General features: G+C 36.5%; 1 protein-coding gene and 1 pseudogene across 3 annotated transcripts in view; both read left to right on the forward strand.

The window, feature by feature from the left end:
- CDK13 (cyclin dependent kinase 13) overlaps positions 1-18409 on the forward strand; it is a gene marked incomplete at its 5' end in the record, with an annotated part of 123146 nt that overhangs the window by 39527 nt on the left and 65210 nt on the right. For both annotated transcript variants that reach the window (XM_079786516.1, XM_079786517.1), the window contains 3 exons: positions 543-713; positions 2004-2143; positions 3684-3854. In XM_079786516.1, the coding sequence (XP_079642642.1) occupies positions 543-713; positions 2004-2143; positions 3684-3854 (482 nt within the window). The remainder of the gene's footprint in view (positions 1-542; positions 714-2003; positions 2144-3683; positions 3855-18409) is intronic.
- LOC307108613 (dnaJ homolog subfamily C member 9-like) lies at positions 4303-17349 on the forward strand (annotated as a pseudogene). The gene is made up of 2 exons: positions 4303-4309; positions 7766-17349. The product of its transcript is annotated as a dnaJ homolog subfamily C member 9-like (transcript).

Genomic DNA, 18409 nt, shown 5'->3' on the forward strand with positions numbered 1-18409 from the left:
GTGGTTATTTAAATGGGCAAGATGAATAATAGCTTGTAGTTTTATTTATTTCTTACAACAAAACAACTTTTGTTTCTTCACTGGAATAAAACCAAATACCATTACAAAATTAATTAATTTTCTTGTAAAACAGTTTACTTTTTGTTCTAATATAGCCTTATAGTAATTATATATTATTTTTAAAAAATACACAGATTTTTACAGAAAAATTAGAGTCCCCCATCTACCCTGCACTCAGTTTCCTCATTATAAACAACATTAGTGTGGTACATTGGTTAAAATTAATGAGCCAATATTGGTAATCGATACTTTGTTCAAATTTCCTTAGTTTTGAAATTCTACATAGTTTTTACCACCTAATTTTAAATTTGCATTTGAATATGGTATAATATTTTATCTGGAAAATAAGAAATTTAGTTCAGTATTTTGCCATTGTATGCTACTCAAATGTAAGACATGGCTGCATTTTTATTTCTCAATGAGATAAAGTTTTGTTGGTTTGTGTTTTTTATTTATTTTTGTTTGACTCCTTTCTTTTTTAGCTTACGAGGAAATATTTCTGTAAAAGCAGTTAAAAAAGAAGTAGAAAAGAAATTACGATGTCTACTTGCTGATTTACCACTGCCCCCTGAGCTACCAGGAGGAGATGATCTCTCAAAGAGTCCAGAGGAAAAGAAAACAGCAACACAGTTACATAGTAAAAGGAGGCCTAAGTATGTGCTTGCTTTCTACCTGCTCTTAAATTGACCAGAGGTGATTCTGGATCATTATAAAACACAAAATTAAGATTTAAAATAATAAAAAGTGTATTTATTTGTTCAACTTAAATATCTGAATAAACTCTTATTAGAGTTTTGAAAATTTCATAGTTGCCTGCATACCTATTCAAAACGACTAATAAAATTAAATTTAATTTTCTCTCACAGTTTGTAATGTATTGATTTTGGGGGTTATTGTATGTGTTAAAGATAACTTTTATGATAAAGATATTTAAATAACAGAAACACTGAAATTGGACAAGGTGGCAGTCAGCATTAAGTAATCCCAAACAAAATTAGTAATGGACAAGCTGCTGGTCTTTCCTTGGCTGCATCAGTTAAACGGGGAGAATGTTGATCTCTCTTTTTTTTAACTTAACCAATCGAATGTGTAAGAGTTTGAGTTACATCCGATGTAAGCATTGCTGTTCAGGTAGCACCTATTATAAGAATATGAGATGATTTTTCTAGTATGGAGCAGAAAGCTAGAAAACTTTTAAAATAGTCTTTCTTTGAGTATTAATAGCTTTATCCCATTATGTGACTTTCTATTACTACAGAATATTAAAATACTACAAAACTACATTTTTTTAAGAACGTCAAATATCTCTCTCTCTCTCTCTCTCTCTCTCTCTCTCTCTCTCTCTCTCTCTCTCTCACACACACACACACACACTCACACACACACACACTTAAAGTGTGGATTCCTGAGCATTGATTTTATTAATACTTGTGTACTATCAGACAAGTCTTTCTGGTGTTTCCATTTTCAAGATAATTTTATCTATCATGAGTCTAAATTCGTCAGTGAGACTTATAGTTAGATTTTTGGTAATGTTCATTATCAAAATTCTGTGTTTTGAAAGCAGATATATAGTCAATGAATGAAAAAGAAAACTTTGTGGAGGTTGGTTAGAGAACTTTACTTTGACTCTTCATACTAATGTTGGTTTTGTCCACTCACTGCAAAATGAGGTTTTATTTCTGAAAGTCCTTCATACAAGCTTTACTTCTTTTCTTCCTCAGTTTAAGTGCTATTGTACATAAGAAGAGTCAGTGTGGAGATTGATCCCTTGACTTTCATGATACTTTATAGTACCAAATCCCAGAGTTACTTGCATTCAAATGTGGAAGGGTATGGGGAAATAAAGGATGTAGGATTAGGTGGTGGGAGGAGATTGAGTTTTTAACAGTTTATTCAGTTTGCTTGATTGTATATAAAAACTTCAGAACTATATTTGATAGAATATGTGGGCCTCGCTATGGTGAAATCAAAGAAAAAGATATTGACTGGGGAAAACGATGCGTGGATAAATTTGATATCATCGGAATTATTGGAGAAGGAACCTATGGACAAGTTTACAAGGCCAGGGATAAAGACACTGGTAAGAGTGCCAAATGCTGTGGATCTTTAGGACTGTGGAATGTATTTGTGTTTCATTTCTAATGAATAACTAACTTCAGCAAGTTAGGAAAACAGTTAAATTTTTATTATGATTTTGTTTCATCTTGTTGTTTTATATATGCACTTATGTAAGAATTGAGTATATGTAAGTGGGTGTGCAATCATTTATACTTTCTAAAAGTGTTTAGTATTTGTAATATGTAGTATGCTGGGATTTAGGTTTCTTTTTCTATGGTGAATAAATTCTTACGTTGTCAGTAATCAGAGGAAAAAAAGTATATTGATGTTATTAGACTTAGTAATAAACCTGTTGTAGTAAGCCTTATACAACACTTATGTTGGCCAAAATTATTTTTTTTTTTCTTCTGTAGAAATTATCCTTTATTTGGAGGCCAGATTTAGCAGCTGAATCTTTCAGAACATAATCAGGAACCTGAGAGAAAGTTTTAAAAGGCCTTACAGAAGAGGAAAATGTAACTGTCAGAGGCTGTATATTTTACAAAGTAATGCTCTGAGCCAGAGTATAATCTTATAATTCCTTGTTGAAATAATCAATAGATTAAAATAGCATAGCTATTTCAGGCCATTTAATACGGGGCGGACTACCTTATACTTAGAACCTCCTGAAGGCATTTACAGTATGGAGTGATAATATTGATAATGATGATTCTGCTTTATCAAAAAGAGATTAAATTATAACCTTTAAAGCTGTTTAGTAAAACAAGGAGTTATCCCACATTTTAGAATTTCCTATTAAAGAGTCAAATACATTTTAATTACTAAAGGTAAAAATATTTTTCTTTTAAAAAATTTGTAAATAGAGAATTCTTTTATCTTCAAAGTAGAATGAACAAACCTTTATTATAGTGATGAATATTTTCTTATAATAGAATTTTTATATATGCATGTGTGTATTTTACTTATTATTTAGGTTTTATCTGACACAAATATGTGTAAATTATTAGGCTATTAGAGGAGTGGGAAGAGCAAATTTTGAGACAGCTAAACCAGATTTTGAATCCCACTTTCACTACTGGATAATTGGACAACTTTAGGCAAGTTAATATGTCTTAGCATTTCTCACCTGTGTAATCTACAGAATTTTTCTCTTCTGTTCAGAGGGATTTTATGCATATATAAGCTTATTATATATATTTATCTTCCCCTTCTTTACTTTTCAAAAATGGCAGTGTAATGTATCTAATCTTTCTCATCATGCTTTTTTCATTTATCTTGGAGAGCATAAAATAACAGTACATATGCACCTACCGTATATTTTTATACAGTTGTATGGTGTTCCACAGCTTGGGTAAATATCCCATAAGTTATTTAGCCAGAGATCTAATTCCTTAAACTATCAACATTATAATGTGGTATGTTGGAAACTAAAATATATTTTTGGGGTTGTAATTTGAAGAGGTAGGGAACAAATATTATGAATTAAAATAAATTTAAAATTAAGAAAAATGTCATGTGGTTTTTGTCAGCTAGTAACTTGATTTTATTTAATTTTCTAATAGGAGAAATGGTTGCCTTAAAAAAAGTACGTCTAGATAATGAAAAGGAAGGCTTTCCGATTACAGCAATTCGAGAAATTAAAATTCTTCGGCAGCTTACTCATCAGAGTATTATCAATATGAAGGAGATAGTTACCGATAAAGAAGATGCTTTGGATTTTAAGAAGGATAAAGGTATGTGTGCATATTTATAGGACCATTCTGTGTATTCATGATTAAGCTATCTTGCAGATTTTGTTGTAGGTGTTGACCTCAAGTAAATGTAGTTGAATTGAAGAGTTTATTTACTTCAGTGGTTTTTGAGTCACCCAAGTAGACATCAAAGCACATTTACCAGTATCACACACAAAGTATTCACTAGTAGTATTTGGTTTTTGAGCATCAATGTGATTGAGAAACAATTTATAGTAGTAGTAGAATATTTATACTACATTTTTAATGTTATAATGTCTTAACATACAAGGAAATTTATGGTAGGTTTATATATTAATTCTAAAAGTGTGGAGTCAAAAATCTTACCTGAAATTGCATTGAATAAACTGTACCTGGTACATGGTTGGCTTTTAGCAGAAAAGCTGAAAAGAAATTAGTGTATTTATTAAAGTAATTATCATTAGGGAACATGATGGGTGAAAGAAAAGCTCTACTGCCAGTAGCTTTTAGATCTTCAGAGTAAGATTTTGGAGCCAATGCTACCTCCTTTATAATCTGTGGTTTTTGAAGAGCAGAATTTTTTTTCAAACTAATTCTAGCAGCCTTAGCTGGTTTGGCTCAGTGGATAGAGCATCGGCCTGGAGACTGAAGGGTCCCAGGTTCGATTCCATTCAAGAGCACATGCATGGGTTGCGGGCTCGATCCCCAGTAGGGGTTGTGCAGGAGGCAGCTAATCAATGATTCTCTCTCACCATTGATGTTTTTATCTCTCTCTCCCCCTCTCCCTTCTTCTCTGAAATCAATAAAAATATATTAAAAAAACAAAAACCCTAACTCTAACATAAAAGAGTTTTAAGTGGGCACGTTCTGATTGAACATGTTCTTAGTTTCCTTCTGTCCTCAACCACACATATTCTCTCTTCCTAAAATTTAATTAAAATTTTATATCTGAGGGTTGTGGAAATGTTTTTTATTACCCTAGTACTATAATCAAATTAATACTTGCTTTTCCTCCATTATACCCTGAACCTCCTGTTTCTTTGATCTGTGGGGCCACAACTGCCTGCCCATTTCTTCAATCCCATCGTTGCCATTTTTCTGATTGCTCACCGAACTTTAGTTACATTGGCCTTTTGAATTGTTACATATGCCATTGCACTTCTCTACCTTAAACATGCTGCTTCCCTGGACTTAAACATCTGCACTACCAGCACACACATACCACACACCACACACATACACACAGATACGCATGCACCTGATTTAAAAGGCTAACTTCTCATCCAATAGGTCTCAATTTGAATGTTGCTTTATTCATTAGTAAGGCCTTACTTGACCAGTCTTTCCATTTTCTGCTGAATATAGACACACACAATTTAAGAGCCCTAGCTACAGACTTGGAGAGGGGGTTGTAAGTGGAGATTGACTGTTAATGAGACGAGGCTCTTTTTGTGGTGATGACAGTGCTCTGAAATTCAATTTGAAGATGGTTGCATAACGGCAAATACATTAAAACCAGCTGAATTGTACACTTTAAATGGGTGAATGTACAGTATGTGAATTAGATTGCAATAAAATTATTTAAGACACACACAAAAAAAACACCAACTAGCTTTCAATAATTCCATGTTCTACCCTGGCCAGTGTGGCTCAGTGGTTGAGCATCGACCTATGAACCAGGAGGTCACAGTTCGATTCCCAGTCAGGGCACATGCTCAGGTTGTGGGCTTGATCCCTAATAGTGTATGTGCAAGAGGCAGCCTATCCATGATTCTTATCACTGATGCTTGTCTCTTTCCCTCTCCCTCCCTCTCTTTGAAATCAATAAAAACATAGAAAAAAAATTCCATGTTATGATGAAAATATTGTGTGAATTGAGAGGGACAACTGTTGGGGGAAGTGGTAGATCTGTAGAAAATGAAGCTGTAGAAGTAGGTTAGGACCAAAAATGGTGCTTGACCTTAAATCTATGCCAAAAACTAAAATATTAACTTTTACCTTCTTAAAAAAAAAATAGTACAGTGCTTATCGTGTATTTGAACTAGCATTTATAGTAATTTTATTTTACCTTTAGCAATTTGATAGATAAAAAATTGTATTTTATCTTTTTAATAATTATTTCTTATTACTATGGAGATTGATGGTTTCTTGTGCTGGATTTTATCTTTTTAATAATTATTTCTTATTACTATGGAGATTGATGATTTCTTGTGCCCATATAATTTCTTTACCCATATAATACTTGTTTAGGTCTTTTGTCCATTTTTATTAGTATATTAATGTTTTTCTTGGTGTTAAATATGGTTTTTTGTTGTTGTAGTTAATCCTCACCCGAGGATATTTTCCCATTGATTTTTAGAGAGAATGGAAGGGATGGGGAAAGACAGAGAGAGAGAAACATCGATTGATTGGTTGCCTCCCTCCGGCACATGCCCTGACCAGGGCCAGAGATAGAGCCTGCTGCAACTGAGTTACCTGCCGTTGACTGGAATTGAACCCGGGATCCTTCAGTCCTTGGGCCGACGCTCTATCCACTGAGTCAAACCGGCTAGCACAGATGTTAAATGTTTTTTACATAGTAGGAATGTTGATATTTTGAGTGACTTACAGAAAAAACTAGCCATCTGGTTTCCTTCTTTTCCATGTGTTTCTTATGTTAGTACTCAGTAAATGTTTTGTTGTTTTTTTTTTTAATTTTTTTATTGAGGTATTATATGTGTACATATCTTACCATTACCCCCCCACCCCACACCCACACTTGCCCTCACCCCCCAGAGTATTGCGTCCATTGTTTATGCTTATATGCATGCATACAAGTCCTTCGTTTGATTTCTTATCTCCCCCCCCTCCCTAACTTTCCCCCTGTAATTTGAAAGTCTGTTTGTTGCTTTACTGTCTCTGTATCTATCTTTTTGTTCATCAGTTTATAATAGTACTCAGTAAATGTTGAGTTGAATTGAGGAGAAAAGTGTTTATAAAACAGATTGTAGTCTGTTCCAGATTAACCAAATGAACCTATCATGATTGTGAATTTTGCATAATCAGGAAAAGATATAGGAAGGTGCTTTAGTTATATTCAGTGAACTATAGCAAATAATTTTTTTCAGGGGAGAAAATGACTTCCTTTTCTGGGTCACAAGGAAACATAGAGTTAGTATCATGTGTTGAAATTCAGAATTTATAGAACATAGAGAAATCAGAATATATAGGTTTCTACCAGGAGATAACCTATGGCAAAGAGTTTAAAGGAAAAGGAATCTGTGGCAAAGTAGGGAGGGTGTAGTGGAAATAGAAAGGGGTGGAGGTGGGGCTTCCCCTGCCAATATTTCCTAAGTAGGTGAATAAGAAATAATGTTCTTTTGAGGCAGATGTAATAAGGTAATAGTAATGGGAATTACATGTAGTGGTTAAGAATATAGTTTGAATCCTTGCTTTTTTCATCATTACATACTGTTTTCCTCATCTGGAAATGGTGTAATAGTACCTAGCTCATAGATTTGTTATATTAAATGAAATGCATAAGAAACACTTATCCTAGAATATTGCACATAGGAAGTACACAGTAAAATTTGCTGTTATAGCTTGTTGGTACATCGTGAGGGCAGAAATAGATTGAGAATATAATAATAATTGTTTATAAATAAGCAGAGAGGATGGAGGTTTGGGAGAAATTAATATTTTAGTTTTAGTCCTCTAATGAAATTTATGTGGAGATCAGATATCAGGAATGGTGCTGACCCAGAAGTTAAAAAGGAATTTTTTTCTGAAAGTTTAGAAGTAGTCTCTAATTATTAATTGTAAAAGTTTCAAGAAGAGTAAAAAGCTCTAGTCACATCTAACTAGCTGTGATTGATTGGTTAAACTAGCTGTATAAGGAAGTGTTCGCCATCACCTACCTTTACCCAGTGTCGGGTGTGCCCTGTGAGGCACAGTCCCACACGGCTACCACAAGGTGTCCTTGCAATTGTACCTAGACCAGGTTGATGGTGACAACAAGGAGGATGCCAGCTGCCACTTCCAGATTCTTGGGAAAGTATTGCATTCTGATTAGCAGAGAGCCGTGTATGATGAGCAGGGAGAGTGGATGAGGTTTCTGATGTGTGCTCAACCAAGATTAGGACTGGGAGATATATTGGAGGTTACTCTTTAAAAACATTACCTCTATAAGACATTCAAGCTTTCAAGAAGACAAAGAGATTCTAAAGAAGAGCTGGCTGATATTAAATAGGCCTATCTGGACTTCAATGGGGACATGGATCAGGTCATGGAGTCCATGCTATGTGTGCAGTATACAGAGGAACCAGGATAAGGAACATTATTCAGCAAGCTGTTGATGCTGGCGTGGTCCCTTCCTGTAATGCCTTTGTCAGAGAATTGAAGCAAAAGATGAATGCTAGGAAAAGGAGGGCTCAGGAATTGGCTAAAGAAGCAGAATTGAACAGGAAGGTGTTGGGACTTGAAAACATAACTTGAGAGCGGTCATTGAGAGAGAGAGAGAAAGAGAGAGAGAGAGAGAGAGAGAGAGAGAGAGAGAGAGAGAGAGAGAGAGAGAGGAGAGAAGGAAGGTTGGTCAAAAGAAAATGGACAATTTTCTGTCTCAGATGGAAGCAGAGTACTCAATGAAAAGAAATAATGGAGTTTTCTCTTCAAAGGTCCTTAAGTAGGCAAGGTATAGTCCACATTTAAAGACAAAAGTCAATTCAACCCTCGAGAACAGTTGTCTTTCCTGTCTAAATTATTCAAATTGAGTATGGTAAACACATCTTAGTATATCCTAGAAATCCCCTGACATTCTGTGAAGTCCTCCTATGAAGGAATTTGATGGTGATCGGTGAGGGAAGGGGTGGGGGGTTGGTATACTTCTGACAGCATTTTTGTGGATCTTCTATACAAGGAAATTTATCTAGAATGTGGGTCTGCCTATACATCCTTTACCAGTTGTCATTTTGCCACACAAGAGTGAGCTGCAGAATATTCTGAGTGATGTGCGTGTTTACTATAACAGACACTTCAGGCATATTTATAAGACTTACACATGATTAAATAAATTAACAAGTAAAACATGACTGTTTAAGTTTTAAATGATCGTTGGGAAATTACTGCTGAATGTCCTTAGGCAGGTCACTGAGTTTGTCTGAACTTGTGTTCTCATCTAGGAAAGGCTGGTGGAGTTTGGGTAAATGACTTAAGCCCGTGGCCGGCAAATTGCGGCTCGCGAGCCACATGTGGCTCTTTGGCCCCTTGAGTGTGGCTCTTCCACAAAATACCATGACCTGGGCGAGTCTATTTTGAAGAAGTGGCGTTAGAAGAAGTTTAAGTTTAAAAAATTTGGCTCTCAAAAGAAATTTCAATCGTTGTCCTGTTGATATTTGGCTCTGTTGACTGATGAGTTTGCCGACCACTGACTTAAGCCATCAGTGGCTTGTTATCTTGTACTCATGGTATTGATTTGTGAGAATAGTACAGACATTTTCACTTACATTTAATCTAATTGTATGTATTCATTAGAATATATGGAAGATTTTTAGGGACTTAGTGGGTCTCTTTCCCCCTCCCCATGTGGGAGTCTGTGCTTGCTTCCCAATAAATTTCCACCTTTTCCTATACCACCTTTTGTCCGTGGCTTCATTCTTGAACCCGGGAAATTACCTTTGCATACTGCTCAGAGGAAAACAACGCGTTTCATTTTAACTCCGCGTTTCACTACTGTTAAAAATTAACTGATTACATTTGTCTTGTCCCAAAATGTCATTGAGGTTGCACATACCTCTCATTGCATATCCAACTCTTATAGCATGTTACATTAAAAGGTGACAATTTAATGGAGCACTCATGATTAATCTAAAGAGAAGTTGAGTAAAATAACAAATAGCCTTTTCAGATGGTGACGATATTGTGATGGGTAAAGCAAGTTATAGGTAAACTTTTTAGAAAGCCAGGTAACTTTGAAAGATAAGGTTGTTTTAAATATATTGAATTTATAAATTAAATTAATCCAAAATTCACAAAGGTCAGTTCATGTACTAGTCTTTAGAAATAATAATTTTTACTATTTTAACTCTATACAATTGTCTTTGAGATAGACCAAAAAAAATTATGAAAACAGTACTAAAAACGTAGGAGCAAATATACTTTTTGAAAATTAGAGAAACTTTTAACAAATCTAAAAAATGAGTTAGTATTTTATGTCATTTTAAAAAAGGAGCCAGGCTCTGTCCTAAGCTCCTTACGTATTCTCATTAAAAAATCTGTGAGGAGCAGAGAAGGAAATGAGGTACAGGAAAAGTCAGAACCATTCTTTGATACACAATACTTGATATATGAAAAATAGTGACTAGAAATATTCTTTTTTAAGCATAGTCATTTCAGTTTATTTTAATAGTATGTGGAAAATCTAATTTCCATGTATCACAGTATATTTGTGGGAAAAAGCATTGGAAATTCAAATTTGAGGCCAATACATACCTATTCCCTCGCACTCCCAGTTTTGGTAGCATGAATAGAGTTCTACTCTTTTTACTCCTATCACCTTTCATGTAGTGGGAGCACATTTATTTACTCAGCTTACTATCACTGGAGGCCTGAATAAGTTAGGAATGGAGACCCTGAGGTGTGAAGAGCCAGAAGCTCTCAAGTTTTTAGTTTGAAGCTTGGAGAGCTAGGGTTTTCTTTGAACCTCTCTTTGGTGTCAACACCTCTGAATTTGAGATAATTTGTTTCCAGGCTGGTCTGATCATCAAACCTTTCCCTTCTGCCATTTCAGGAATTGATAAATTTCTCTCTTTATTGCTACTGCCACTCTCAGCCACAACTTCTTATAATATGTGTAATGTGCATGCACTCCTTTTTAGGTTTTTCTACCGATAATACCAATGAGACAAAAGAGTGCAAGTTCCTTCCTTCTCTGACAACACTCACACCCCCCAACCCCTACCTCCCAGACATTTTTTTCTGTCTCTATGACCTGTGGGAATACAGATTTACGAATGTGACTTTGAGGTAAATAAAAATGTTGAAATAAGATCCATGAATACTTTTAGAAGAAATTAATATTTGTTGAATACCTATTAAATGCCATGCATTGTTCTAGTTGCTGGGAACAGGCAATAAATTAGATAGACAAGGTCTCTACCTATGGCCTACATTACCAGTATAGTGAGTATGACTGGCTCTCTTGGATATTCTATCCTAAGAGCTAAGGATTGGGGCTGGGGTGGGGTTAAAGGAACAAGGAAAAGAACACAAGTTCAAAGGAGAGTGGAGGCGTGTCCCCATCCATCCTCAGTGATAATATATGGGTTGGGACTCCTAATGTTAGGTTAATTCACTTCCTCCTGTTAAAGCTAGAAATGTTTTCTAGCAATTATGGATTAAAGGCAAAGATGGCCACAGGAAGAAATGTTTTGCTTTTTTTTTTTCTTTGTAGATTTCAGGCAGAAATGTTTTTGAGTTTCATACAAATGTCTTGAAAATTTACATATTACAAATATTTAGTACTTGATTTTTAAATTTGTTTTCTCAAATAAAGAACAGTGTATTTTTTTGTAGCCTTAGTTTTACAGTTAGAACTATTAAATCATGTCTGTTAACTTCTTTCTTGATTATTTCTGATGTTGAATTTGAGAAACAGAATTCTAATATACCTTATACTTTTGAATTTATAAAGATATTTGGAGTTGTAATTAATGATTTTCTAAGACTCTTCACAAAGAAATTCATACCTCTTGGTTTGTCCTTCTGTTATAAACCTGCCCTAACCTTCAATCTTGGATTGATCACTTTTTTTTAATATTAAACTTATTGGGGGGAAATCATATAACCATGTAGATTATTTTCTGCTCAGATTTCTGGCCTACAGAGCTGGAACTTCAGGACTGCTGGACAGTCCTTAGTCAGCTGCTTCTTCCCTTCTACGAAGCAAACATTCCTGTCTTCTTAGAGAAGAAATTGCTTCATTCTACAAAGAAGCTTACACTTACCGATGAGAGTTCACTCTCTCAACTTCTAACTTTCCATGCCTTTCCTTCACTCCACTCATTTCACTCCTTTATTTTAGAGTAGGTAGTATTTCTCCTTCCTGCTCAGAGCTGATGCTTTCAGGTTCTTAGGAACTGATGTGTGTCATCTCTTCTTTTCAAACTCTTCCCTCTTCATTGGCTTCTTACTTGCAGCACTAAACCTACTCAAATATCTGTCTTAAACAGACAAATCTTGCTCTGATTTGAGTCAGCCAATGGCTCTATTACTCTTTGTTGCCAAACTTTTTGAAAGAGTAATTAGTATTTGCTGTCTGTACTTTCTCACTTTTTCATTCATTAATCGGTCTGAATTTTCCTACCATTTTATAAAAATAAGGTCACTAATGATCTCTTGCCAAACCAGTAGTAATTTCTCAGTTTTTTTTTTCTTTTCATGGGCAATATTTATTATTTTGATTTGCTTCTTGAATGTTTTGGCTTTTCTGAAAAAGCTCTAGTCAGTAGATCCCTCCATGTTCATATTTTACAAAGGTATCTCAAACTGAGCATGCCCCTGTCCCCATCAGTTGCTTGCTCCAAGCCCTGCTGTAAATCTCAGCTTAAATTTCTCTTTATGATTCCCGAGTCAGGTTTCATCTTTCAGGATACCACTGCATTTTAAAGCCTATCAGTTAAAGCATTATGATACAATTATTTAGTTATCTATCTGCAGTGCTACCTTATCTATTTGTATTAGTGTGTTAGGCTATTCTTACTCATTTTTGTAAATAATAAAAATATATTTCTGTTGACTGTTTTGTTGTATAAAGTCTCACAAATGTAAAATCCTAAAATAATTGATATAATATAAAGAGTTCTTATAAATATATATTCTAAAAAATAAATTAGGATTTGCAAGGGAAACTTGTAGCTTTTTGGTTCACATTCACTATTTCTATTCCTATTCCTTATGTCTGCTTTCAGCCATTACTGATTTATTATTTTTGAACAAATAGTCTCTAGGTTAATATATATCATTTATAGAAGGGATAATTGAAAGTAGATTGGTCTTTCACATCCTTTTCTTGAAATGTCTTTTTAATTAGGAATAATTTTATTATAAGAATTTTAAAACACATTTTTGTAAATTGTGCTAGCTATGATTTCACCTTTTCCTAATTGGTCATGATTTTGGAATTAGTAATAGGTAGACAATTTAGTTTAATTTAAATTGGTGTGCCAGTGAAATTGTTTATGTATCCCACGCTCCCTTTGCCATATATTTTTAATATAATTTATTTTACCCAAAATATTGTTTTAACATGTAATAAATATTAAAATTTGGGGGTTATTTTACATTTTTTTGTACTGAGTCTTCAAAATCCACAGTACGTCTCATCTTAGTGAGTCTAGCCATGTTTCAGGTGCTCCGTAGGTACTTGTGGCTAATGGCTTCTGAACGGACAATATAGTCATAGAATACATTGGCCTTTTGTTGAGGATCCACCTTTTATCTAATCAAAGTCCATGTAGCTGTGGAGCTGGCTCCACTTCCAGTTCCCTAGGGACATGTCACTCAGATCCTTTCAGTTCTCCTGTCCAGAGTTTGAGACTTTTCCTAAGATTTCACATATAGAATTATGTTGTAACTGTGAGATGTGAGCCTAAGAACAAGAAGGGTCTGTTGCTGCAGCAACCACCTGAGGCAGTATGGGTTCTGAGGATACAGCCAGCACTGAGAAATGGAGAGAGGGACTCTTGTCATAAAATTTTTGAAAGCTCTATTTTACTCCTTACTCCAAACCAAGGAAAATTTTAGAAGATCGATAAATTTTCTTTTTTTGTTCAAGCCAGTGTGCATTGGGTTGTAGAACATCCAAGTTTGACTAAAACTTGGATAAGGTATAGATTAGGGAGGCCCATCTTAAAATAGCCTGTCTTAGAATGCCCCAGTAGCACCATGTTATTCTCGAGTTGATGATTGGAAGTTGACCAAGTAGAAGTCAGGTCAAGTTGATTCCCAATCCTCAAATGTTTGGCTTGACTTCTTGTCAAGGGTTGTTCAGATCTTTTGGTGGGCAGATATTGAAGGATTCAACCTAATTACAGTGAACAATAATGACTGTATCGTGTACTACTCAACGAAGGGGATCAGAAATGCAAGTAGCACAATAATTTATTTCCTCTGGGGTGTTCTCATTGCATTTTATTGCTTTGCCTATGAGGATAGAGTTTAATGTGACTAGCTTTTACTGAATTTAAAATCGTGTGTATTTTAACGGCTTATAACTATACTGTAATTTTTTCTTTTGAAAGTAAAATTCCTCTGTAAAAAGTATAATTAGCTTACCATAATCGTTGAAATAATGCTAATCTATGTGAATAAGAAAAAATTTCCCATTTTCTGTTGCGACTTTCTGCCCAACACAGTGTTATCAGCCTGTTGTATCCTAGACCTTCTATGCTCAAGAATGGAAATTGAGCCCTGGCCTGTTTGGTTCAGTGGATAGAGCGTTGGCCCTCGGACTGAAGGGTCCTGGGTTCAATTGGGGTCAAGGGCACTCACGTACGTTGGTTGCAGGCTCAATTCCCCACATGCTGGAGGCAGCCAGACGATATGTCTCTCTCACATCTCTCTGTCTCTCTGTCTCTTTGTCTCTTTGTCTCCCTCTCTCTCTCTCTCTTTCCCTCCCTCCCCCTCCCTTCCACTCGGGTAAGCCAAGTAGAGACACAGAGTCCAACACAAGCACAGAGTTCAGTGGAGTCTGAGAGAGTTCCACAGGCCCCGGGACATAGAAATAGAGACAAAGACAGAGGCATAGGAAGTCCCACAGACACAGAGAATCTGACTGACTGACAGACAGACAGACAGACAGACACATACACACATAATATTCTGACTGTCTTAAAAATCTTTTCTTCCACCTATTCACTCTCACCTCTTGAAACCCTGGCAACCACTGAATTTTTTACTGTCTCCATAGTTTTGCCTTTTCCAGAATGTCATATAGTTGGAAACGTTCAGTATGTAACCTTTTCAGGTTGACTTCTTTCACTTATTAATATGCATGTAAGTTTGCTCCATGGATTTTCATACATCAGTTCTTTTTAGTGCTGATTAATGTTCCATTGTCTCACTCAGTGTACCACAGTTTATTTTTCTCTTCATTTTGGCTGCTTTCAAATTTTGATGATTGTGAGTAAAGGCGTTAATAAACATTCATGTGCAGGTTTCTGGGTATACCATAAGTTTTCAGCTATTTTTGATAAATACCAAGGAGTGTGATTGCTGGATCATATGGTAAGAATATGTTGTATTTTGTAAGAAACTTTTACACTGTTTTCAGTGGCTGTATCATTTTGTATTCCCACAAGCAATGAATGGTGGTCCAAATCCTTATCAGCACTTGGTATTATCAGTGTTTTAGATTTTTGCCATTCTGATGTATATATGATTTCCCATTATTGTTTTAATTTGCCATTCTCTAATGAAATATTTTGAGAATACTTTCATATGCTTATGTGGGATGTGTCCATTTTCTTTAGGGATGTGTCTCTTCATATATTTTGCCCACTTTTTAATTGGGCTGTTTGTTTACTTATTGTTGATTTTTAAGACTTCTTTGCATATGTTGGATACTTTTTTTTTAAAGATATATGTTTTATAAAGATTTTCTCCCAGTCTGTGGTTTGTCATTTCATCCTCCTAACAGTGTCTCTCTCAGAGCTGACGTTTTACATTTTAATGAAGTCCAACTTCTTCTTACACAAAAAGACCATTTCTTCTTTACAGGTTGTGATTTTGGTGGTGTATCTACCAAGTCATCACCAAATCTATGTTCACCTAAATTTTCTCCTATGTTCCCTTCTAGGATACAGTTTTGTATTTTACCCTTAGGTCTATGTAAGGTCTGTATCTAGAATCTTTGTTTTTGTGTGTGTGGGCGGGGGGCGGGGGGGGGGGGAAAGAGAGGGTTGTTTGTTTTTGTTTTTATATCTGTGTTTACTTGTTCCAGCAGCATTTGTTGAAAAGACCACCTTTTTGCTAGTGAAGTAATTTTGCTCTGTTATCTAAGATCTGTTGACTCTTTGTAAAGGTCTGTTTTGTGAACTTTCTGTTTTGTTTCATTGACCAACTTATCTGTTCTTTTGCTAATACTACAATACTAGTATTGATTATTGTAGCTTTATAGTGAGTCTTGCAGTCAAATAGTAACAGCCCTCTAACTTCATTTTCCTTTAATACTATATTCAATATTGTGTTGGCTATTCAGATCTTTATTATTATTATTTTTATATTAAATACTAGAGGCCCAGCACATGGATTCGTGCACCGGTCCCTCAGCCTGGCCTGCGGGGATCGGGCCGAAACCTACAGTCCGACATCCCCCGAGGGATGTAGTAGTGCCAGAAGCAGCAGGTGGCTGGGGAGGGGCCGGAGCCTGGGCCAGGCACCTACCGCCGCCAAGGCGGGAGAGGCTTGCACCACTGCATCTGCACTCGCCAGCCATGAGCCTGGTGTCTGGTGCCCAGTGGTCAGCTGAGTGGCGCTCCCACTGTTGGGAGCACACTGACCAGCATAGGACAGCTCCTGCGTTGAGCGTCTGCCCCCTGGTGGTCAGTGCGCATCTAGTGACCAGTCATTTGGTCGCTTAGGCTTTTATATATACTAGAGGCCCGGTGCACCAAATTCGTGCATGGGGGGGGGTCCCTTAGCCCAGCCTGCACCTTCTCCAATCTGGGACCCCTCGAGGGATGTCTGACTGCCCGTTTAGGCCCGATCTCAGTAGGATTGGGCCTAAACGGGCAGTCAAACATCCCTCTCACAATCCAGAACTGCTGGCTCCCAACTGCTCGCCTGCCTGCCTTCCTGATTGCCCCTAACTGCTTTTGCCTGCCAGCCTGATCACCCCTAACCACTCCCCTGCCAGCCTGATTGATGCCTAACTGCTCCCCTGCCAGCCTGTTTGCCCCTAACTGCCCTCTCCTGCAGGCCTGGTCCCCCCAACTGCTCTCCCCTGCGGGCAGTCAGTGCTGAGAAGAAATCATTGATTGGCTGCCTCCTGCATGTCCCCTACTGGGGATCAAGCTTGCAATTTGGGCATGTGCCCTTGATTGGAATCAAACCTGGGACCCTTCAGTCTGCAGCCAATGCTCTATCCACTGAGTCAAACCGACTAGGGCTCCATTGATTTTTAGAGAGAGTAGAAGGGAAGGATGTGAAGGGGGTGGAGAGGGAGAGAGAGAGAGAGAAACATCAACGTGAGAGAGACACATCGATAGTTTGCCTCTGCATGCGCCCTGACCATGGCCGGGGATTGAAACTGCGACCCAGGTATGTGCCCTTGACTGCGAATCAAATGGGCAACCCTTTGGTACATGGGTCGGTGCGTTAACCACTGAGCCACGCCAGCCAGAGCAAGATCATATGACTTTTATTTGTGCTTTTGTTGATGTTGTGTATTACATTGATTGATTTGTGTATGCTGAACCATCCTTGTGCTCCTAGAATGAACCCCATTTGATCATAATGTATTAATTTTTTGTTGTATTTGATTTGCTAGTATTTTGTTTAGGGTTTTTACATCTGTAGGTAGTTTTCTTTTTTTGTGTTATCCCTGCCAGGTTTTGGTGTGAGGGTATGTTGGCCTTGTAAAATGTGTTAGGAAGTATTGCCTCTTCAATTTTTTGGAAGAGTTTGAGAAAGATAGGTTTTAAATTTTCTTTGAACATTTGGTAGAATTTGCTGGTGAAGCCATCTGGTCCTGGACTTTTATTTTTTGGAACTTTTTTTTATAGTTGTTTCAATTTCTTCACTGCTGATTGGTCTATTTAGATTTTCCAGTTCTTCATGATTTAGTTTAGGAAGGTTATACATTTCTAGGAACTTGCACATTTCTTCTAAATTACTGAATTTGGTGGCATTATTTCCTTCCTTCCGTTGTCTTTGGGTTGGTTTTTTTTTTCTAGTTCTTTAAGATGTAATGTTAGATTGGTTAATTGAGATTTTTCTTATTTCTTGTGATAGCCTTGCAATGATATAAACTTCCCTATTATTACTGCTTTCGCTGCATTCCATAAGTCTTTATATGTTGTATTGTCATTCTCATTTGTCACTGTAGGTCTTTTTTAAAAATATATTTTACTGATTTTAGAAAGGAAGGAAGAGGGAGAGAGATATAGAAACATCAATGATGAGAGAGATTCATCGATTGGCTGCCTCCTGCACACCTCCTACTGGTGATCAAGCCCGCAACCCAGGCATGTGCCCCCGGCCAGAATCGAACCTGGGACACTTCAGTCTGCAGGCTGATGCTCTACCCATTGAGCCAAACCAGCTAGGACCACTGTATGTCTTTTGAAATTTATTTCTTCTGTGACCCAGTCATTTTTTGGTAGTATGTTGTTTAATCTCGACATGTTTGTGGATTTCTTTACTTCCTTTTTGCAGTTTATTTCTAATTTTCAAAGCATTGTGATCAGAGAATATGCTTGGTGTAATTTCAGTCTTAAATTTATTGAGGCTAGTTTTATAACCTAACACATGGCCTATCCTTGCGAATGTTCCATGTACAACAGAGAAGAATGTATAATCTGATGAAAGGTTCTATAAATGTC

This window comes from Cnephaeus nilssonii (assembly GCF_951640355.1).
Source record: "Cnephaeus nilssonii genome assembly, chromosome: 12".
Classification (NCBI taxonomy): Eukaryota; Metazoa; Chordata; class Mammalia; order Chiroptera; family Vespertilionidae; genus Cnephaeus; species Cnephaeus nilssonii.